Source organism: Ostrea edulis, chromosome 8, assembly GCF_947568905.1.
Source record: "Ostrea edulis chromosome 8, xbOstEdul1.1, whole genome shotgun sequence".
Taxonomy (NCBI): domain Eukaryota; kingdom Metazoa; phylum Mollusca; class Bivalvia; order Ostreida; family Ostreidae; genus Ostrea; species Ostrea edulis.
The window spans coordinates 28931406-28956379 of record NC_079171.1 but is presented as its reverse complement, the minus strand read 5'-3'; the positions used below and the strand labels follow the sequence as shown (position 1 = coordinate 28956379).

At 35.8% G+C, this 24974-nt stretch overlaps 1 protein-coding gene across 1 annotated transcript; it reads right to left on the bottom strand.

Annotated features, from left to right (window-relative positions):
• Positions 1 to 1236: 1236 nt before the first annotated feature.
• Positions 1237 to 22514, bottom strand: LOC125663049 (uncharacterized). The gene is made up of 18 exons (XM_056147320.1): positions 22415 to 22514; positions 21966 to 22003; positions 18310 to 18497; positions 16597 to 16886; positions 16351 to 16473; positions 14769 to 14996; positions 14570 to 14655; positions 14246 to 14387; positions 12859 to 12920; positions 8388 to 8738; positions 8171 to 8299; positions 6330 to 6532; positions 5476 to 5759; positions 4942 to 5082; positions 4491 to 4772; positions 3647 to 3735; positions 3304 to 3445; positions 1237 to 2906 (listed from the first exon to the last, which is right to left on the bottom strand). Exons 2-18 carry the CDS (start codon positions 22001 to 22003, stop codon positions 2130 to 2132), a joined length of 3555 nt encoding a protein of 1184 aa, XP_056003295.1. The 5' UTR covers positions 22415 to 22514; the 3' UTR covers positions 1237 to 2129.
• Between the last annotated feature and the right edge of the window lie 2460 nt (positions 22515 to 24974).

Here is a 24974-nt window from a genome sequence, read left to right as displayed (position 1 = left end):
TAAAAAAATTCCTAACATATTTTCCCAGTATACCGTATTTCTGTGCAAACATTTATTAAAGCCGCATGTGAACCGAAAACGCATATCTTCAATTGATTATGTTTGTAGAGGTAGCCATGTTACATAGCAGTCAATTCGAACCCCGTTGATTTTTTTATATCTATTCATTCTATCCAATATGTAGTACGTAAATATTGAAAAGTAATCCTAGTACGTTATGAAAGCCATACGTCTGGTCTCCTTTCTCCAACTAATCTTTTCAATACTCAGTAACTGACATATAAAAACAGAGCTTGACGGGTATGGAACTTGAATTGTTTCATCTAAAATATTTAACTAACAAATGGCCCACGGCATAGCATTGAAGAAGATCTATGCTATTTTTAAATGGTTTACACATAAACACTAAATACTAGTACCTAGTTTGGCCCCGTCCTGGAGTCAGAACGTCTACCCCGGATATCATGAAATTTACAATTTCGGTAGAGGCCTTACAGCTCTACATGACCAGATTTTCTTAAAAATGTAAGGAATATTTTAACATTGGTCAAATTGTGCTCCGTCCGTGCAGATGTCCTGAAATTTATAATTTACCCCCCCCCCCCTCGTCTACAAGATGCTTCATACCAGATTTGAAAAAAAATGGAATGACAGTTACAGTATTAGGAAGACGTTAAGAATGGTCAAGTGTTCATGCACGGCGCACGACGACGGATGCTGACGAATTGCATTAGATCAGGTGACCAAAAATATTTATGGGGATATTAGGTCACATAGTGTTTACTGTTTTAGAAACAGTACGAGTATGGAAATGAACCGGAACAATTCTATAATGTTTGGACAACTTGACCATTTCTGTACATCACTTATTCATGTATTCAGATATGTCACGAAGAGGTTTCTGTATAGTATGCTAGTGTCAAAGTCAGCCGTTGACTATAAAAGTCAGCCCTTCTCGCAAAAGTCCACTAGTCACAAGTATGTTATTTGATTGGTCAGTGGCTCATCCATACGTCACATACACACGCACTCTCTATTTACATTGTACAGCCGGCATTACCTATATAAGCCCTCTCCATAACCATGACGTCAGGGTTATGACGTGTGTCATTAGCTCCATGTGAAAATGATGTGGCGGTAGTGGCTATTTTGAGTTATACATTATTGTTCGCAACACTTGCAACTTTTTAAGTGGGAAAGGTGTGTAACGTTTCTATTAACAAGAAAATGTATGACTAATATGGATAGATCTCTTTACTAATGCTGCATTGAAGTAATACAACGTAATTAAAACTATAACACACACTGAACATCATTCTTTAGTACAACCCACATGTAGATCACGCTAAGCACAAAAACGTACACACACGATAGTGAAAGGTGAAGATAACGAACAGTGATCAATCTCATAATAAATCACATAAGTATAAAGCGGTAAAGTTGTTAGAATTCTTCGATATGTAGTGTATACAAAATGAAGTACACATAGCTACACCAATACGATGACAAATTGCATCCCAGATATCATTTGTTACACTTACTTTACTTTGACTTCAGCAATGCCCATTTGTGATGGTAATTCATTGAGTATAATAACATATGAAACAATATTGCAATACGCTAAACAAATCATCAAATGACAATGAAAGTATTGAAAGATATATGATTCAGTCCAAAATTTGGGGAGGGACTTCGGAATGTTTAGGTTTACATGTTCAGGTCATATATATATCACACATTTGTAGTAAACATAAACTTGAAGCTGTAATGAAATGAACAAATGAAGATAAAGAACAGTGACCCACCTATAAAGAATCTTGTAAAGAATGCTGAATTAAGAAAGGGGCAAACTCGTCCCGTTGGACACACCAGGGGATTCGAGTAACCCTTTTCCGGGTTTTCTTAAATGTATGAGCCTCTACATATTCCACCATGTGTTTCAATGTTTCCGAATTGTCTTAATTTGAAAGATGTCAATCCCACACGTACATCTAATTTTCAACAATAGTTGTGTACACCGAAATCGTTTGGAAACGGACATACATGCTACGAAAAGTATTCGAATTATCATGTTAGGCTATGGTTCTTTGGGTAACCTAACACACGAAATCATACACGATAGAACTCAACTATCTTTGTGCCATGTTGAGGTCTTTTCTAAGACCATGTATATTCTTTCTTACATCTACGAAGGTATTGTTCAAGAACGTGAAGAGATTCTTTCTTTCTTTAAGGTAACCCCTTTCCCTTTTCAGGGTCTCTATCGTTTCCGTAATACTTTTCAAATGACCAGGGATATATTCCACGAAACATTTATTTATCTGGTCTTTCACGGGTTTTACGACGACTTTCAGAGATTTTTTAATCGCTTTCTCATCAAGATTTTGAATGCATCTATCATAAATAATATTTATAACTTTCTCTTTCTTTTCCACACGTGTATATTTATACGCTTTGGCAATAATCAGTGGCAGTAGAATTACAACCGCTGCTAAACACACCACTCCCGCTATAAGGAGGAGGGGTACCCATAGCGGGGAAGTGGCAGCGATTCCTACCACCAACGGCACGTTGGAATCCGACTCTGTTTCAGCACACTCGCCCATCAAATCCTCCTCAATTTTACTCAATTGTTCCTGCATTGTTAAAAAGTTTCTTATCATTTCTTTTTCGGTTTCTTCAATTTGTTTTCGACATTCCCCATCAGTCATCCACTTCTTGATCATGTCCTCAATCCTAGCTGGGATTTCTGTTGCCAGATCTCTGAATCGCATTTCTTTGATTGGTTTTTTGTCTGGTGGATTTAGAGCTTTGTCTTTCCACACACTACTATTCATATCTTCGACAAGTTCAGCGCTTAAGAGTTTTAGTTTTGCTTTCAATTTTTGCTTCAGATCTTCCTGAATCTGAAATGTAAATATGGGTTTCTTAACTTGGAGTTCAGCATTATTATATATCTTTTACAAGTTCCTCGCTTAGTCCCCCTAAACCATAACATATTGGTATCTTGCGAAATAGAGAGTTGGGCAAACACAGATTCCTGGTGTATAGGATGAATAAGCATCCACTATTGACCGGTTACACCTGTCATGAATCCTATATCTTGATCAGATAAACGGTGTACTCCGAAGTCAAAACCAGTGTGTGAAGAACTGTCTAACAATCGGTATGAAACACGTCAAAAAGTATTTGACCCAGTGAAATATTGGTAAATTAGATCGTCATAACGACCATAGTATCTCTCTTGAAATATCTGTAACATCAACTTGTTTTTTTAGTAGTTTCCCTCGATTATACGTATACCTGTTTACATTTTCCCTCCATTCCTATAATTTGTTTTTCCATACGAGATATTTTAGCCTGGTAATCTTCTTCAGAAAGGTCAAATATCCTCAGCCTAGCTTTAATCCCTCTCTCTGCATTGTGAGCAAATTCAATGAGGAAACTGAAAAGAAACATATAATTAAAATTACGATATGAAATAATAACTTTGTGAAATGATTCAGCAGAAGAAGCTGGACATCAACAAGTAGGATAATTTCTTTAGGTATCGTCTGATAATAATGCAATAATATGTCAATCTAAGGCAATGATATATATCGAAAACTTCAGAATATCAGAAAGTTGAAAGCAGTGTTTTTCTTACCATAAATGTTCCTTCATCCTTTTGTTTTCGGTCTTTGTGACCATATCTGCAAGCCTCGTTTTAAATCGAATGTATTCATCACTTGGATCCTAAATAAGAAGCTTTACAAATATGAATACTAAATGACTCATTAGCAATTCTTAAACTGAACTCTCAACTAGAGAAGAAAAATTATGTGTGGTTTTACCATTTATATGCCCTAATAATATATCTTCAAGATTACAAAAGAGGCAAAACAAAATATTTGCAAAATAAATATTTTATATCGATGAACAAGTGAAGATCACGAAGAGTGATAACTCTCAAAAATCCTATAAAGAATACAATCTTAAGAGTAGGACAAACACATATCCCTGGGAATACCAAATTTAGGAGCAGATGCCTAAGAGGAGTAAGCGTCCCCTGTTGACTTATCACACCTGTCGTGAGCCCTATATCTTGATTATGTAAACGGAGTTATCCGTAGTCAAAATCAGTGTACCAAGAACGGCCTAGCAATTGGTATGAAACACGTCAGGCACCATCCTACCAAGCGACATGTTCCATTTGTAAATTAGATGGTTATATCGACCATACAATTTGCGAAATATAAGCTGTAAACGAGATAGTTGAACCCCCCTGTAACAACAACTTCTTTTTTTCAATAAGCTGTTTCAACTTTAAAACTGGCTGTTAACAACCACAACCGATGTGATGATCATATGCAGAAAATGTACCTGCAATTTGAATCATTTCCGAGGTATAAAACCATTATTAAGAAGGTCAAACTTGAATATTGCTAAATATTGCATTGGCTTTACTAAGGTAATTCCTGTAGCACTCGATTACAGATCGCACGTTGTACCTGTTCTTTAAGTGTCATTCGAAATGCATTTCTGTCGTCCTTTAGAGGCCAGACGTCCTTTATTTTCCGGACAACAGTCCTCCAGATCCTGTCTAGTTCCTCATTTCTTTGTATTTCGTTTTTCCTTTGCAATTCTTGCTCGTCCTCCTCGTCATCTGTGTCCACTAAAAGATCAGGAATGGCAACTGTGTCCCATTTGTTGATCAAAAATAACACATCCTGCTCGTCGAAGCACGGCATGTCCTTTTTGTGTTCTTGAATAAGTTGCAGCAGTTTGGGAATCTTTTAACGAGAGATAACATTACAGAATACATAATAATCCTAGCACATTCCTTCTTTAGACACGACGACCACAAGTAGACTTTTAACTATTGAAATTCTTACTTGAAATAAATTGATTATATTTATTCATTGAGTAAAAATAGTCGATTAGATTCAGATTAACATCTACCCGATCACATTGCACGCCTCCATCATTCGCCACATTCAGTACAAATATAAAGGACAGGGCGTTTGGTAGGTATTCCTCCAGCATGGATTTAACCTTCTCTTCTTCATTCATTCCCGGTGTGTCAACAATCACAACGTCCCCCTACAAGGTATTTTTCGAGTGAATATATCATCATTTCATTTCTGAGGTCTGTTTTAAGGAGGACGATTCCATGCGAACATTTCAGTGAAGATACTATGAACAAGTATGATGTATCTCACTTATGTTCAGAAGATTTTATACTTTAAACAACAGTGTAAAATAGAAATCACGTTGTACCCCGCAAATATTTATACAGAAATGTTTAATTGATTGGATAATATTATCCAAAAAATAAGGAGTAACTTGTCACATTATGAATATGTGTTTCCTTCGTTCATGTTCTTTACAATAATATGCTTACTATGACATGTTACGTTTTAACGAAGTAAAAGTGTATACCAGTAGGTCAATGAAAAAGGTGAAAACTGTACCAACATTCTGACATATACTTACTTTCAGAACATCCACTGGGAATAGAAGATCGACGTAATGAAATGTTTCCTGGGACATTTCTTCATTCTTCTCACAGTATTTCCTTAATGTTTTCTTTAGTTCCGTCGCTTTGTCAATAAAGATTTCTTGAATCATTTGGTTATCTTTTGTGTAAAGACGGATCCCCTTCTTCTGTGAATTTCGAACACGACACACTCGCCCTGTGTTTGATAAGTGGTCCGAGGTGAGTATAGGCCGCCCCATGATTTTATTGAGAAGAGTCGTTTTCCCTGCATTTGTCTCACCTTTAATACAAGAGTTCAAAGAAACATATCAAATCAATCCTTGTATTGTATATTTCATACTCTTTGGTAAAATAAATTGCAATATATGTTTATCTATCGATTCGTTATACTAAAAGCCCCGTGTTAACAAATGAGTTATGTACAGAAGCAAATGACCGTATGTCGTGGGACTGTCTCCATTTTCATAAAAAATTATTGTATGTTCGTCTTATCTTCGAAATAGTTGTGGATATTATCCTTAACAAAATCATATCATAAATGCAATGTAACCGTAACCAAATAAAAACTATTTCGAGATTATACTGCTCAATTCTTCACCGATGTAAAGGTACATATAGTTGTTGTAGTGATTAATGATGTATTCTCTACACGACTTCCTTCTCAGATAGCACTATTTACAGCTAATACCAAGGACACACAACTTGCATTCCATTATATAAAATCCTCTCCAGATAAAAATAATTCCGTCCACCACCAACCAACCACCCCCGATTATCCTCCATCTTCACTAATTTGTCAAATCTATCACAATGACAGTGTGTGATAAAGTATCCTAAGGTTTTGTCATACCTGCAACAACTATAGACGAGTCTGTTCTTTTGAGATCTTTAGCTCTTGTCGAGAGAACCGTTCTGTATTTTGGGCACACAAGTTCCAGTTCTTGCTTCAGGGCACTGTCGTATTCCCTTAATGAAATGATCTTTTCCAATGACTCGTATACACGGCCAAGTCTTTCTTGTCCCTCTGAGAAGGTGATTTTGGAGTCGACAAAGCTTTCATAAAATACAGAATAGACAATAACTATATTTGCCTCAAATCAATGTCAATTCTATGTCAAATTTAGAAAGGGCTCCAAAGAATCAAATCATACCACATGTTTTTACCCTTCTTATTTCGGGTGTTGCTAAAACGCAGAAAGGAAAACGGAATAGAATTTAAGAATTAGAATGATTAATGTAGCTGACACCAAAAATCGGAAGAAAATTGTTAACATTTAAATAAAAATTTTGAAAATTTGTTTATAAACGGTAAACAATTCATAATACATTTTTAAAGCAAAATTAAACGTTTGTTTCAGAATTTACAAAGCGTTCTTTCAGAATTTTGAAATGTCGGCATTGACAGATGTGATAGCGAGCAACTTTTGCCCTTGGTCTTATCAAGAACATCAAGATCATGTTAGTCATATTGGTATTGCGGCACCTCTTAAATTCATTTTCAGTAACGTTGTGATCCTTTGGGGCTAGGTTTAGGACACAATATAGATTCAAAAGTTTTATGAGAATACAAATTGATCAAAAAAATCTTTTAAAAATAAACAAGATGTGTTTGTGAAACAAATATGCCCCCGATGATGGCCAATTCCAAAGATGGCCAAGGTCACAAGGAGAATTATTTTGATACCAGTAGAAAGATCTTGTCACAAGAAATGCTCATGTACAATATGAAAACTCTAATATTTACTATTTAGAAGTTATGACCAATGTCAATTTTTTTTTTTAAAAAGTAGGTTAAACGCCAAGGCGAAAAGTTTTAGTACCCACTGAAAGGTCTTTCACAAGAAATATTCATATGAAATATAAAAGCTCTAGCACTCACTCTTCAAAAGTGATTAGCAAGGTTATTTTTTTTAAGTAGGTCAAACTCCAAGGTCAAGGTCATAACCGAAAACTGAAAATAGACGAAAGTTGAAATTTTGAATCCCACTGACTTTTGTAATTATTTTCATTAACAAATTAACTTTTCAGAATATGTTTGCATTTTTATTTTATAAACCAGGGGCCGTTTTACAAAACAACTTAAGACAAAGTTGCCAGACTTAAATTGTATTACACTGTTATTATTTTGAGTGAATGAAGTAAAACTTTTTTGAGGCTTAGTTTTCAATACATGTGTCTAAAAAAATATTTTGCATTTGGAGTGAATGATATTACAATAAACTAGAAAATTCTAGTATGTAAGTTGGTCGTATGTTCTTTTTTAAAACGTGTCCCATTCCTTTAAAGGAAACATACGTGCTAGATAAATCTTAAAATATAAGTAATCAAAACTTGGACTTGATTATATTATCATTTATGGTCTTGAGGACAGAATACCTCTACTTTGAGGAATATGAAATCTTAAACAATTTCCGTCCAGCCTCTATGGGCCTGAAAAGCAAACATCATGAAATTCACAATTTGGCTCTCTCTTCCTGAAAAAAGGCTTTAAAAAAATTCTTAACATTTACATAAACAGTTATTGAGAAATGAATAATGTGCATTTGTTAATGTGCGATGAAAGTCGACAGATTGCAATAAGTCACATTAGTGATTCAAGTGATTTAGAAGCACAATACAAACACATCGACGAAAACATTTCTTAAACCTTACTGAACCTCTCATAATTTACATTAACGTTTGTACAACTACCTTTCTATGTCAGGAAGTACTTCCGCTTTATCCTGAACGCCTTCAAGCTCCTTCTCAATGTCTTCAATGGTCAACAGTTGATTCACAAAAGCCGAAAGTAATTGAAACTTTTCATTAGGAGTCCCCTCTCTAAATAAATCACAAATGAAGACATTTTTTAAAATAATTATTACATATAGGTTGTAATGGTGGCGTATGAAAATCATTCAATATTTACTGTGCCATTGTCTCGCTTAGTTCCACGGCCTGTTTCAGATCGAGCACTGATTGCGATACTGCATCTGCAACATTTTCCACCGAGTCGTTCCATTCCTCCATGGTATCGTTTGATTGTTTTCTCTCTGGGTCCAGGGTAACGTCTGCTTCGTCTTCACCGGGGTCTACGAAATCTGAATCAACGACGACTGAAAGATCTATCGCTGATAACTCATCCAAAGTCGCAGAGTCCACAACTCTGTTTGATGATATTTCCCGCCTTCCTTCAGGGGATTTTACAGGCCTTTCTGGAGGAATCTGAATATCTATCGACTGGTCTTCCGGTTCTGTCACGTCATAATCCTCTGCTGTGCTATAAACACATATACCAAATATAAAGTCTGACTTTATTTGGCGGAACATCTTTTTACACAATTCGTAAAACGCAAAGCGAACATTAATATTTATTTGTCCAATATATCTGTAAACACAAAGTGCCAATTACGTCAGATGATATAAAATAGCTGTTAATAAATTCGTAGTGTGTACATGAAAGGTGAAGATAACAAGCAGTGATCAATCTCTTATAAGCAATACAAAATAGATAGTTGGGCAAACACGGCCCCCTCGACACACCAGTGGCTGGATCAGGTGCCTAGGAGGAGTAAGCAACCCCTAGCTACATGTATATCGTTCTACGTCAAATTCGAAAACTGTTCACTTGTCTAGATGAAAGGTGAAGATAACGAAGATTGATCAATCTCGTAAATCCTATAAGGAATACAAAACAGAGAGTTGGGCAAACACGATTACCTGGATATACTAGAGGTGGAGTCACAAGGTCAAAGACCTATGGAAGTCCTACCTAAAATAGTCCTTATAGACTTAATATGTTAAGTTGTCTTTAAACTCCAAGGTCAAGGACACAAGTATAAACACGTTGGCACCAACGAAAATGGTATGTCACAAGGAATATACATATGAAATCCCTTTCACTCACCACACAAAGATGCAAGGTGAAGATAACGAACAGTGATCAATCTCATAACTCCTACAAGCAATACAAAATAGATAGTTGGGCAAACACGGACCCCTGGACACACCAGAGGTGGGATCAGGTGCCTAGGAGGAGTAAGCACCCCCTGTTGACCGATGATATGAGATGAGCGAGGTTAAAGTTTCAGACAGACTGACTGACAGGACAAAATATACCCTCGACTATATTCACAGGGGTTTAAAAACTTAAATCCACATTACTTGGGAATATTTGCATTTCAATTAGTGTCGCCTTGCTATTCCTTAAAAAAAAGAATTTAGTCATTCCCTGAATATTTTCTTATCACACTTTCATCCCCTATTGTGGCCAAGCCCTACGTCGGGGACCATAATTTGAACAACCATATTTTGGAAATCTTTCATGTAAATTTAGACTTTTCTGGCCTAGTAGTTCTTAGGAATAAAATATTTTCCAATATATCAGCATGTAAAATTTGATTCCCTATGGTGACCCCTCTCTACCCACATGACTATAATTTGAACAAACTTAAATCTACTATATGTCAGTATTTCCACTTTTCCGGCCCAGTGGTTTTTGAAATGTTTCCTATACATGCATATCAGGAGATAAAATTTTAATCTCATTTTAAGGCCCCATCATATCCCCGTGGACCACGATTCAAACTCTGCTTTATGTACAGAAATTCCGCTTTTCTGGCCCAATGATTCCATAGAAGATTTTTAAAGATGTATCCTATTTATCAACCGTTTACATGATAACGAATTGCAATTGCTGCTTAGTATGGGTGTGATCGGTCGACAGCAGGTGCTTGCTCCTCATAGGTACATGTACCTGATCCTACTACTTGTATATGCATGTCCAGATGCCAATGTTTGCTCACTATTATTTTCTCAGTTCTTTACTGGAGTTATGAGATTGATCACTGTTCGTTATCTTCACCTTTTCATGTAAAACTACGACACCCAATTGTGGCCTAACCTAGGGGATTATGAATTGAACAGCTTGAATCTACTCTATATCAGGAACTTTCATAAATATTTCAACTTTTCAGACCCTGTAGTTCTTGAGAAAATCTTGAAATCACCCCAGTCTACTTTTGTCTTTCTTTAATATCCTCCCGTTGAAGAGGATATGGCTATTCAATTGAATAAACTTGGATCCCCTTCACCCAAGGATGATTTGTATAATACGTTTGCGAAGACAGCAGCGGTGGTCTAGAGGTAGAGCGTTCATTCCTACATGCGGATGGTCGACAGACTTAAGCCGTTTAAACAGGTAGTTACAGTTCTATCACTAAACGCTAGGCATCAGGTGTGAATGTCACGGGTGCTCGGAAATGACCTTAAAACGCATGTTCCCTGTCACACTATCACTCTAGATGAGGCACGCTAAATAATCCTCACTGCTCAAAGGCCTAAACGCCGAGCAAAGGCCTAAATCTGAAGCCCTTCACCGGTCTTGGTGACGTCTCCATAATACGAGTGAGAAGTTCTCGAGAGGGACGTTAAACAAGATACAATCAATAAATCATACATTTGCAAATGTATTTCCTTATATGACATGACATGTTATGAGATTGATTACAGTTCATTATCGTCCCCTTTCGTGATAATATTAATCAAATTTACATTCAATTTCGTATAATATGAAGTTGGTCACGTGTCTTGCGTATGAATACAATCGCCGCTTCAAACGTCGTGTACTGTCACCTGCATTCTTGCTTAAATGCAATGAAGTGGGGGATCAAGACCCACCCCCACCCAGTCTTTTCACAGCAAATTTAAAAAAAGAGAGAGAACTAGTGCGATTAAAAGTCCGGAGTGGTACCCAAAATAGCCGAATATGTAGATTAATACTCTACTTTTACCACCCCCCTCCTTTCGGAAATATCGGATCTACCAATGCAATGTCATAAAAAAGCTAAATTTTAAAACATCGCAACGGAATATTTATACAGTGTTTGTTACACCCTAAATTGTCGCCCCTCCCGCGTCGACGATTTGGGACAAGATTGTACTATCATTACTTATATCGCTGGTGTTTGTCGACCTATTCAAGCTATTTGACTGAAATTTTGTATGTAGATTACAAGTGACCCTCTGACATGCGTCCCCCAGAATGAGAATTCTGGAATGAGAGCGTAACGCGCCACGAGTTGTACACAAGTTTCAGCAACACTGCAATATATCTGGTGTTTGTGAACCGATATGTGGGTTACATGAGTTCTTGACATGTGCTTCCTGTAACATGAAATCTCTTGATCGCGAGCTCAAAACACCGCGAACTGTAATCATAGCGAACTATTTTCGACTGTCACTATGGTGTTTGTGATCCGATTGAGCTGAAATGGTTTTATGAGAGAGAGAGAGAGAGAGAGAGAGAGAGAGAGAGAGAACGAGTTAAACAGACGATCAAAATATTGAAAAATAAAGAGGAAGGATGGGTTTTCTCGAGGTTTTCACGAGTGTCCAAACGGCAAAAGAGTATCCAAACAGTGGCTAAACAGGTGTAATCTAATAGAATCTGCGGTCACTAATAAATCTGAAGTACACGATACCCAACCACCCCGTGATTAGCAGAATGAGCCTACAAAAGGCAAAATGATTTGTTGTCGGACACATCCTCTCTCTCTCTCTCTCTTGAGGACTGGACTAGAAAAATCATATTGACAACAATGACACCACCAACAAATACAACTCTTTCAATAGTAACAACACCACTACCAACCAAAACAACAATAACAAATACTGAGATCATAATAAATCATATTTAATATATATATATATATATATATATATATATATATATATATATATACACAACAGAACAAGTAAAAGACGAAGTATAAGATTAAAATGTCTTGCTTAAAGGGTCCAGGAAACCTTTTGCGGTCATAGCTGGACCACAAAAGAAGAAGAAAGAGGAGGAGAAGAGAAGGAGTTAACAAACAGGGCCAGTTTGTATGTAAATGATGTTTCCAAATAATAGCAGCAGGGGGACGACAATTTGGGATGTGAGGGTATGTCCAAATCGTCGCAGGCGACGAGTTGGGACGGGCGACGATTTGGGGTGTAACACCTTCTAGATTAAATATTTATATCTTATATTCTCTTAGATAATGTTCCTCATTATTTAGTCGATAAAAATCTAACGAAGTATATATTTTGCGTTGTGTGATCGTTATTTCGATCATTTGCTGCATAACCATGGAAGTTTGGTAAGAACACAAATCAATATAGAAATATAATGATTTGAAATAAAATATCATTTTTGAGTGTTATTGGGACATGACATGAAGTTGGTAAGTGATCAAATTTACTATGACGCCCTTCAGACTAAAAAATGATATCTTATTTCTGAATTGAAATTGGCTTAGTGATTCTGGAGAAGATACAAATATGACAAGTTAATGTTGACAGCAACAGACGCCGGCGATCAGAATAAGGTACGCTAAAAACCATTTATCTTTTCTTACCTCACCATTTTTGTCACCTCAATAAGAACATCTTGAATATCTGCAGTTGATCTCCTGCTGAGCTTCAAATAAAAAAACCGCTTACTTAACTTTTTACCCAGTTCATCTTGCGTTCACCGTTCACTCTGCGCTCCGTTTGCTCACTGTTTTCACTAAGTTGCATTCACCGTTCACTCACCATTCAAGTAGAACGTGTCAGTGAATGTGGTAACACTATAGCATAATTTTGGGTATCACCCAAGATTTAGAAAACTCGAGTCACAAAATGCACAATTTTGGTACATTTTTCAATATACATTTGATTTTTATACAGTATCAGTAAATTTAAACAGGTCTTTCAAATAATAAAATCAATAATCACTTTGACAATTTTATTCTAACCTGGAACTAAATCCCTTGCTTCTAAGGCCTTAAGGTGCAGGATTCCTGAAATTGATATTCCCCTGTCCCAAAGATGCGTCATTACAATTTTTAAAAGAATTGGAAGGGTAGTTATCGAAAAGTTCAATGTGGCCCAACAATGGTACCAAAACCCCTACTCTTGGGACCATAAAATTTACAGTTTTGATAAACGACTACCTGCTCCTTCTAGATGTCCATTTAGTTTCAATTTAGTATCAATTGGATTTAAGAACATGTTGTTTAAATGTTTTACATATTGACACTATATGCCATATTTGGCCCTGTTCTCCAGTCAGAACCTCTATCCGGGAATCATGAAATACAATTTTGGTAGATGCCTTCCTATTCTACATGACTATGCATTTAGTTCTTATTTAAATAGATGTGCAGATGTAGAGAAAATAGATTCACAAATTTTAGACAATTTTTGTCCCACCTCTGAGGATGTGGCAGGAATCCTGAAATCCTGAATCCTGAAATTTATAATTGATGTCCCCCATGCCCGAAAGATGCTTCATACTCAATTTAAAAAGAATTGAAAGGGTATTTGCCAAGAAGTTATTGATATTGAATTGTTAACGGACGACGACTGACGCAGACCAATAACAATACATCATCTAAGTCATTCAGGTGATTTACTAAGTTTTGTTTTCATTTCTGCTTTCCGTTCCTTTGATTTTTCATAACTGGAAGGTTAGTTATCAAGGAGCAGTTATTAGTGACCGATTGTTAACATATGACACACCACGACGAACGCAGACTAAATCATTCAAGTGACCTACTACATGCATATTTTGTTTTTATTTCTGTTTTACGCGTTCCTTTCATTTTGTATAACCTTAATGAACTGCAATTTAGTGATGTGGATTGGTTTTACATGTAACTTTATGAAAGGCCTTCTTTAGAATAGATTAAGTTCCTTAAATTATCTATAACTGTATTGAATTGTAATATGAAGAATTGAATTAATGTTATCAAAACCTACTTTAGAATATCCTTGCTGTATATCAGACAATGTCTTGGAGACTTTCTGTATTTTCTCTTCATAAATCGGGTTGTCTGCTTGAACGAGTCCTTCCTTTACACATATGCTTTTGATAGCTTTACATGCCAGTCCACGCAGGAATCTAACAATACATAATATTTTTCGTATTCTTACTCTGTCTTTGAGAATTGTCTGTGATATATGGTGTTGACATACGAACGATAACTCGTAAAGTTAATTTACAGTCAACAAGATAGCATAATTTGAAGTTTCAATCCCATTCTCAGTCTGAAATGTCACTGTAATAATAATGAAACACTTTACTGAAGATGGATCTTCATTTGTTCGTCTTCACCAAATAGAACATCTCTCTTGATTCGATCGGCAAAATTATCAAACTGAGTAATGTCCTGAAAAACCATTGGATGATAAGATAATTTAAACAGTTGAATTTAAATGAATCCCATGACACGGTATTATACATGCATGTATTCATACATCATTATTTCTTTCATTTACAAACCTTGAGTAAATGTAGATCAAATACATTTTCCACTTTGATGAAAGGCATCGCGTCTGTGATAGCCAGGGTAGATATTTCAGTCCTGGGACGCGGTGGGCGGTTTGTATTAGGAAGCGTTTCACATTTTCTACTCCATTGTTTGTTCGGAACAACTATGACTTTGTCAGCATGAAAGGGCGTAATGTTTTTCAGTTTCCATATAATATTGCCGAGGACTTTTTTTGATTTCTGGAGATTAATGAAAAGCAGATATAAACAATCATTTTATGAATAACCAACTTTAGGAATTGCAGCGTAGATAAAGGTCTCCGGAAAAAAATCCTAGAAAGATACAGAAAATTCCCCAAATGCAGTTCTCACTGTGAGAGGTCAAAATGCAAGTCTTTATAACTGTACTACGGAGAAAATGTCCGATTATTCTGTCGCTATTCACTACTGTTATCAATGTTTAAGTCAGCTTGTCAAATGGCTGTTTTCTGTTTACACCGATATCCTGTAAGTCTATGGTTTTAATTCATGACAAACGGGATGATTTCAGCTTCTCCATCGTCAACTCCCCATATTTATGTAGTAATATTCCATTATCACCTACATATGGTGTTTTTATCTCTCAACTGATTCTATACGCAAGAGCTTGTTCTGCGTATGGTCAGTTTTTAAATCGAGGCATGCTACTGACAAAGTTAATGATGTAGGGGTTTCAACAGTCTCGTTTAAAGACAGCATTTTGCAAATCTTATTGTCGTTATAACGATCTATTTGCCAATACAACCTAACAATGGGTCAAATGCTGTCTGACGTGTTTCATACCACTTGTTAGACGGATTTGGCACACTAATTTTAACTACGAATAACTCCGTTTACCTGATGAAAATATAGGGCTCACGGTGTGACCGGTCGACAGGGAATGCTTACTCCTCCTGGACACTTGGCCCCACCTCTGATGTGTCGAGGGGTCCGTGTTTGCCCAACTCTTTATCTTATATTGCTTATTGGAGTTATGATATTGGACCAGCTAAGGAGAAATATGTCATGTTTGGTTTTTAAAGAGGAAGATACAAAGTCTTATAATTTTAATAATAAGTGATCGTTATCGTTATCTCCGAAATATTAAAGTCAGTTCCCACCATCTTTTTCAGTAAATTTGAGAACGATTGATCTGTCCTGCACTGAATATCATATCAGTCACGTGACTCTAAAACTAGATATCCTTTCTGAGATACTGAGTATTCATAGCCGTTTAACTAATGAATATTCGCATTGAGGCATGGATTTTTTGGGGAACACATGCATGTAAAAAGTGAAGGTAACAGTGATACATTTCGTAATCCAAAGAAGTGTCAAATTACAGAATTCAACCCTTGTGTGTTCCATCGAATGTCTTCTTTTTTTTTTTTTTTTTTACGTAGGAACATCATTAAATTATCAACTGTTGCAAATTTAAATTTATTCTAGAAGCTCCAAAAGTGTAACAGTGAAATTTGCGGAGAAACGTCATAAAAAAAACAACTAGTTTCTAATTTTGAAACATGGTTTGAATCCATATTCAAATATTTTTAAATGTGTACCAATAAAAATTCACCTGAATATCGTTAATATTGCTGATATCCACCACGAAAATGAAACAGGTCGTCAGCCTCAAATAATCCTTTATAATTGCAAATCCGCCCAAATCATCAGGAACATCTAGAAACGTCGCATTCACCTGGAATCAGAGAGGATAAATATTAGGTACATGCAGCACGTATTTCTGTGTATCTACATACTGTATTTTATAAACGTTTTATTTAGCAGTTTGTGAATCGTAATTATTAAATACTATACGTACCTTTGACTTATCTGTTTTCACAATTTCAATATAGCAGCCTCGAAGAATTGATACATCATCCGCCACGGAATTTAAATGTTCTTTGATTGCCTTATGCTCATCCTTTTGAGCGTTTTCAACCCTACAAGACAGGCCATGAACCTGTTCTCCTCGTTTGAAAACTTTGACCCCGGGGCCGTCTCCAGCTTTAATCACAATATCGGCGTTGCTAATTTTTCTGTAGGAGTCTATTGTGATCAAATCACCACAAAATCTTGATAAAAGTTGGTGCTTAGCCTCGCATCGCTCACCTGTTTATAAAAATAATATGTGGTAAGTTTTCCTGTTTATGGTAGATTTGCCCTTTCAGGAGTCCATGTTTTAATTTTAAACACTAACTATGAACTTCTGGATATTAATCTGACTTTGTGCAGGGAGGGATCTTTACCGTACCACACCTGCTGTGAAACAGGGCCTCTGTTTTTGCGGGCTCATCTGAATAACCGCCGCATTTAGTCGCCTCTTACGACAAGCAAGGGGTACTAAGAACCTATTCCAACCCGGATCCTCACGGAATAGTTGCATATGAAGAGGTGAAAATAACGAATTGTGATTAATATCTTAACTTCTATAAGGAATACAAAATTTAAAGTTGGGCAAACATGGATCCTGGACACATCAGAGGAGGGATTAGGTGCCTAGGAAACCTTTTTCTATCATTTTGGGGAAAGTCACAAAAAATTAAATAATTTAGAGCCTGTACAACTATTTCGATGGTGAGAGCATACTTCATACAACAAGGTGCTTAAAGGATCCATTAAATAAAAGTTTAGTGTAATGCACCATCTTGATATAACTGCCACTCATTTGTGGAGAGTTTGGCAACTGACTTCCGAGCTCTATACACTTTACAAGTCCGGGACATACACATTTCATATCCTATATCATTAAACATCATTTATGTCATTTTCATAACACATACAGACCACTGAACATAATGAATCTGTCTGACTCTCTTTTTTCTACATAGGGAGGGTTCCTTCAACAATAACTTGTTCCCAAAATGGAACTCCCTCTAATGCGAGTGAAGAACAGAAAAACTGCATTAATTTTCTCGTGGTATCGTGTAATTTAATTAATAATCAATGACCATATGCTATGTTTCCATCTTTCTAATGTCGTACATGTACAAACATGCATAGAAGTATGTATGCCAATATCAGAAATCGCAGAGCAAACTACATAAGCCTCATGTTTGGATATTTCCATTTTGTTCTACTTCCGAATTTTTTTTCCTAATATTCTTGTTAAGGAAAGATTATTGGGTACATGTAATTCATTATTTTGATTAAAATTAAGCAAATGGAATACGTAAATATGTACTTATATATATATGTGAACCAATCTCTAAAAATCTTTTGTCCCTAGGGGACATATAGTAGATAAACTGTGTGTATAATTATGAAAATTCTACCGAAATTGTGAAATGTGTGGCCCCTGGGTGAAGATTCTAGTAAGGTATCACATATACATTACCGGTCCGCAAAGGATGCTTACTCCTTCTATGCACCTGGCTTCCACCTAGTATATTCAGGGAGGGTTTGCCCAATATGGCACACCCGTCATGAGTCCTATATATGTTGTATTCCTTTTAGGTTTTGAGATTCATTACTGTTCGTTATCTTCACCTTTTCATATAAATATATTACCAGTAAATCAGGTAAACGGACTTACCGCCCACGAGAACACTAATTTCATCTGACAAAATATCCCTCTGTATCTCCTCCAAGGCATTGTGATACTGAGGGTGAGATTTTGACAGATATTGTTGCAGATCCAGGGAAAAGTCGATCTGATTTAGGATGGCTGTAAGGTCATTGGCGACACGTAAGGTCTTCTCCACATTTGATGAGTAGTAGGTCCTAAGGAACAAAAAATCACAACTATAAATTTATTCCGAAACTTCTGCCTTTATATCCTTTCGACGTCCGGACACCTTTGGGCCCGCTAGGCCGTACTGTAAAAAGCGAATACGGAACATCGGGTTCATATAGACGAGGGATATTTTCTGACGAACATCTGTAGTGTAATAAAACGTAGTGCAAAAAAACCCGGATATAAACCAAGAGGCCCACAGGCCTTAGTACACCTGATCATTAGTTATATGTATCACTGGTAGTAGTATAAGGCGTTCCGATAGACGGGTCAATCATTCATTCACATTTAACTCGTTTTAAATTGTATTCAATTGTGTTCAATTGTTGTGTAAACTCATTTTCTCATTTAATAAAAAACTGTAAACTTTAAACCATTGTTCTTTCATTATATAACTGGGGAAATATCTGGACTTGTATATACACGCCGACTTGCAGAAAATCAAAAGGTAACGTTCACACGGTATCTGCTCAGATTGACCTCCTCACGTGGCCAGTTTGACCTCGCCACCTGGTCAGCTTGACTCCCGCTGACCCCTACACTCATGTGCATATCTGCACTCAAAACTGCACTCCGTCGACTTCCTTATAAAACCAGCCATCGGCCCGCACTCAAAAGTGTACTCAGTTGATCCGTCTATCGGGACGTCTTACACTACTACTGGTTCTTTATTACACCTGATCATTAGTTATATGTATCACTAGTCCCAAGGTCATTAAAATCTATTTAACTAAGGTACATGCCAAAGTTTTAAGAATACATTTCTTTAAAATTGCCTCGAAAGTGCTTTTAATGATGAAAGGCTTTAGATAATATAACAAGATATGTTTGTAAAACACATATGCCCCCCCCCCCCATGGTGCAAAATTGAAAAGGGTTATACGCATGCATCATTTAATTGATAGTAGTATCATCAAATCAAAATATTGAGCAGAAGCCATCTTCCTATGCAAAGAGTGCATTGACCATGTGACCTACATGTTAATAAGGGTAATCTACTCCTTATATGTACCAGTGTACCAAGTTTGGTGTCAATCAAGCAAATAATTCTTAAAATATAAGATACAATATGTTGCTATGTCCAGTTCAACCATTGATCTTTGACCATTAAACCCCAAAATCAGTAGGGGTAATCTTCTCCTGAAGATGTACCAGTGTACCAAGTATGATGTCTATCAAGCAAAGAGTTCTCCATATATTGAGAGGACAGTATATTCCAATGTCCACTTTGACCCTTGACCTTTGACCATGTGACCTCAATATCAATAGGAGCCATCTTCTCCTAAAGATGTACCAGTGTACGAAATTTGATGTCTGTTGAGCAAAAGGTTCTTTAGACATTGAGTGGTCAGTAAATTCCTATGTCCAGTTTCACGTTTGACCATGTGACTTCAAAATCAACGGGGATCATCTACTCCTTAGAATGTACCGGTAAACCAAGTTTGATTTTTGTCAAGCAAACGGTTCTCAACTGACAAGATAATGAACGGAGAGTATATTCCTATGTCCAGATTCCAATCAATTAATCAACCCTATGTCCAGAGTTGATTTACCGTTGACCTTTGGACCTGTAAAATGATAGGGGTCATCTTCTACTCAACCCACATATGAAATATCATTATGATCAAGTGAATGATTCTCAAGATATTGAGCGGACAACATGCGGTCTATCGACCGACCGACATACCAACTGATCGACAGGTGCATAGAAATATGCCCCTCTTCTTTGATTAATTAAATATTGTTTAACGTCCCTCTCGATAATATTTCACTCACATGGAGACGTCACAACTGCCGGTGAAGGGCTGCAACATTTTGACCTATGCTCGACGCTTATGGCTTTTAAGCCGGGAGGGATCTTTATCGGTCTCATCCGAAGAACCGCCCCATTGAATCGCCTATTACGACAAGGAAGGGGGTCCTGAGGAGCTATTTTAACCCGGATCCCCACGGGATCCCCTCTTCTTTGAAGGGGGGGGGCATACTAAATGTAACATTAATACAATACTCTGGGGTTGCTAAATTAACAATTTTGAAACATCCTTTTCTGGTTTTCTTAAATTAGCATTTAGTATTTATACCATGTCAGCAAAGAGGGTGTTGCACAGAAGCAGAAATAGTCCCTAATCGCAGTTTTGTGTCTGTATTTAATTACAGTGTAACACCAGTAACGTAGAACTTACCTTCATTCCTATTTAACCTCTTATTACGTATTTGCCATTTAAATACCTAAGGGATTCCCTAATACTATGTGCAAGCCTTAAATATTTTATGTGTCCGTACATAGTCTAAACATAATTTTAGAAATCGTGAAAATTCAATTCTTTTATTTTTTCTTAGCATTATACACAATATATAGAGTTACGAGTGTATTAAATATTTAATATTCTACACTACTACAATCTAAAAGCTCTTTCATATACTCGTATGTATTATTTTCTACAAACATCTGTACATAACTCTGGCCACAAACCAAAATATGGGAAGTTTGATAAGCATTGATAAAGTTCAACAAAATTCTAAGTACGTGCACCTGAAAACTTTGATTTACCATAGCAATTTTCTACTGGAATACATATTGTCTTATCCATTCAAACTGTTTAACAGTTGTTTACCTTTTTTGACATTTTTCTTTAAAACCTAAGAATTCTTGTTAACAGCCTCGACTATTAAAACACAGGTATCACAATTTTTTTTGCGTGTTTGTTGCGACTCCCATTCACAAACTAAACAGTGTCTAGATTGGAATTTTATTTCAAACTCGGCACATTGTACTGTGTTTCAATTAAGAAAAAAATCTAGATCGGAAATGTAATATTGAAGGGAAAAAAAGCTTGTGTCCGTGAGGGATTCAAACCCGGCCGTTAGAAAAAAAATACTTCTATACACATTAAATTCTACGACCTTATCCACTGAACACAGCAGTAGAACTTATGTTGCAATGGAAAAACGTACATATGAAGTTGAAATTGATATCAGTGAAATCATTTCGATTTTACAAAAAAAAAAAATAAAAAAAAAAAAAATGCCCTCGTGAAACAAAATTTCAAATCGACAGTTTTTTAGTGGAAAGCTCGAAGAACATGTTCATGTTAAATTCATTTTGTTTCACGGAGGTAGTTTTACGGAAATTCGGGAACACCCTTTTATTTTAAGACTAAAAATCATATAAATCGCTTGTTGCTTGATTTAAACTCATATTATTTTGGCTACTACACGTCTTTAAAACTTATTTTCAAAAATGTTTGAATTAAGACGTATGTTCCAATTGATTTTATCATATATTTGAATAACGTAATTTTATCGATATCTCACGCAACACCTTGATGGAAAATAACATGAGACGTGCACCACCTTGTTTCATAAAGTATTTCAAATAATAAATGAATACTACTCGAAACGGTTATCTTTTCATTCACCAATGTAAAGTTAAATACAACCCTTGTTAATTATACCTTGATAACATTGATCTGGGGAGTGCGGCGTCACTCATCTGTAAAAAAAAGAATAATACACAAATCGATTATAATAAAAAAAACAAAAGGGTGGATTCGACATTTATCACAGCGATACTCTGAAAGAAAGGTAAATTTTAGAACGGACAAAAAGCACTGTTAAAAACAACATTATGTGACGATTGTGCTTAAGGACAAATGGTAAAAAATAATCAAGCAATTACTTAAAAAATGATTGTGTATTCAAGAGTCCCATCTGAATTACATAGTCATATAATTATATACAAATATAGACTCCAATATATGCTATGCACATCAATGTCGATCTTACAAAGAACTCGTACTACAGTAAATGCAAATCAATGGTATGCGTTAAAAGCTGTCATATAACCTGTATTTATTAGTGTACAGTTAGATTGTCAATATCAAATAAATAAAATATTCCTTACTTATTTGTCTGTAGCACATCCCAAACACCAATTTTTCAAACAGCACATCCACTAGAGAAACGACAAGTTATTTAAATCTCGTCGGATTGACCTACATATGCAGGTATGCACAATAATAGCATACTTGCAACTACCGGTAGATACTCGTGCAAAGGAGACAATGCGGGGTGCCCGTCTCGTTTCACTGAGAAGGTTTAAATTAAGACATAACAATAACTGACTAGCCGTTATAAATGAAACGTTGAAGTGCATTTTAGGACGCCGAGTAAATACACCTATTTGTACAGTATACTAGTATACGAAATGAAAGTGTGTGTGTAAACCAACATATAAAGGGTACATGTATCTAAAACCAGAATTTATTTTGTTGTGATTTAACTGGGTTCTTTGGAAGAGAACTGTAGCAGACTTAATTAGTAATTTAAATGATTTCTGACGTCACAAAATTGGTTACAATACACGGAGTGATGAAAATGCAACGTTGTGAAATATAAATTGCAATTTATTAGGCCTGAGACAATACGCCCCCTTCACGATAAAATAAGTATTGCAATACTTATACACCACGATTCAATATTTGTACTACATTTTACAGAAGAAATCAATAATAACTTTAAAGAAGAATTTAATTATAAATTTTATAGACAAAATGTTTCTAAACCACCTCACGGTTAGGTGCCTGTTTGTTCCATAGTTAAAACTTATTAACTTCATGATCGTTTTTGTCCAACTCAAGGCTAACAATAGTCTGACTGTTACTGAACGCCATTTTGTCCCTCGTATATATAAACATATTAGTACAAGTGACGCACGAGACATTTTACCGCATCAAGTTTTAAAAATAAAATCAATCGAATCAAAAATGGAGGCAATACATCAAACATTGAATCAAGCGTTTATATTGTGCAGTATCGATATTTCGATGGATCGTTTCAGCCCTGTAATTTATAATTGATTGATTTTATATAGTTTCAAGTCCATCTCGAGAATCGCCCTCTCACATGGCGACGTCACCAACATTACCGGTAGATTGTAATCTAAATGCTAAATTCAAGCTTAACGGGCCAGACATTGCTGACGTCATTATCAGTCTTTTGATTGACTGATTGTATCTTGTTTAACATCTCAATCGAGAATTTTTCGCTCACAACTTTGAACCAGCAGTTCACTTTGTAGGGTACAGAAATGTGACTTTTTTGTCCACGCACCTGTTACAATGTATCTAGAGCTCAATTTAAGTATTTTTTGTGGGTATATTCTCCTTTAGTTTGTTGTGATTCTATTTTGACTAATTTCAAAACAGGGGAAAAAATGCTCAAAAAGTTTATTAACATGTGTACTGTAAACGGTACATAATAACGTCCGTGAAAACGCTTACATGGGGTGTTTTTCTTAAGGAGGTACTCTACATCGAAAGAATGGCTGACTTTCCTTTTAAAATATGGATGAAAATATAGATCTCAGCAATATTTCTCTATTCATTTTAAAACTCATCGCTTAACTGAGTAGCTCAGTAGGTTATCACATCAACTGCCGAACTGTAGATCGCGAGTTCGAGTTCAGCAAGGGTTTTAATTATTTTTTTCAAATTGGTTTCTACTAAAACTGCATTTCTTTTAGTAAATAAAGTAAATTTGAAAGTTTTCAGTTTCAAAATATTGTTGTAAATATCCTCCACATTTCATCAATATAAAATTTCTCGGTGTAGCAATACCTCCTTAAGCTATAATTTGTAGACATTTGCTTCAGGCTGTATCAGCCATTTTCAGGTTGTGACATACTTTCTTTGTATTGTATGGATAAACGGCCTTGGTCTAAGTTGTGACAAGAGGTAGATAGACAAATCGTGAGTTTTGTGTGTAAAAAATTTACCCAAATTTGACCAAAAAATATTGTTGAGAATCAAAATTCTTGGACTATGCACATCTTCAAGCTACATATACATGTTCTCATATACAAAGAACCTAGCTTCTACAGTGTAAGGGACGTAAAAAGGACAAACCATACAATGCCCTTTATTTAATATTTCCTCAAAACGTTCACAACCTGCAATCAAAATCATATTCACGTCTTCCGTACCCACACAGATACTCTCTAAAATAAATAATACTCTGTAAATAAATGTTACAGTCCAGACTTGAAAACTGTGAACGGAATAATAAAAGACAAGTCATGTACTCTCTATGTAGTATTTCATAAAAAAAACACTGACGAGTTCAACTACCTGAATTTTCTCAAAAATTGAAGGAAAAACATAGTCAGATTTGAGGAAATGTTGCATAGAAAGTACATGAGTTTTCTTTGATTTTTCCTTCTACAAATTTTCAAGTGTGGGCCTTCTTCTATTACATAATAATTGTATGGGTATGGAAGATGTGCATGTGACAAGGATTTTGATTTTCTTTAATTTTAAAGAAAACTAGTTCTAATTGTAACGGGGACCGTTACAGATGTTCCCCAAACCTCCCCCAATTAAAAAGTGATGTCCTTGTGAATCTATAGGAAAAAATCATTTTATTTTAGCATTTAATTACATGTAGTACGTTCAATATGGTCATTT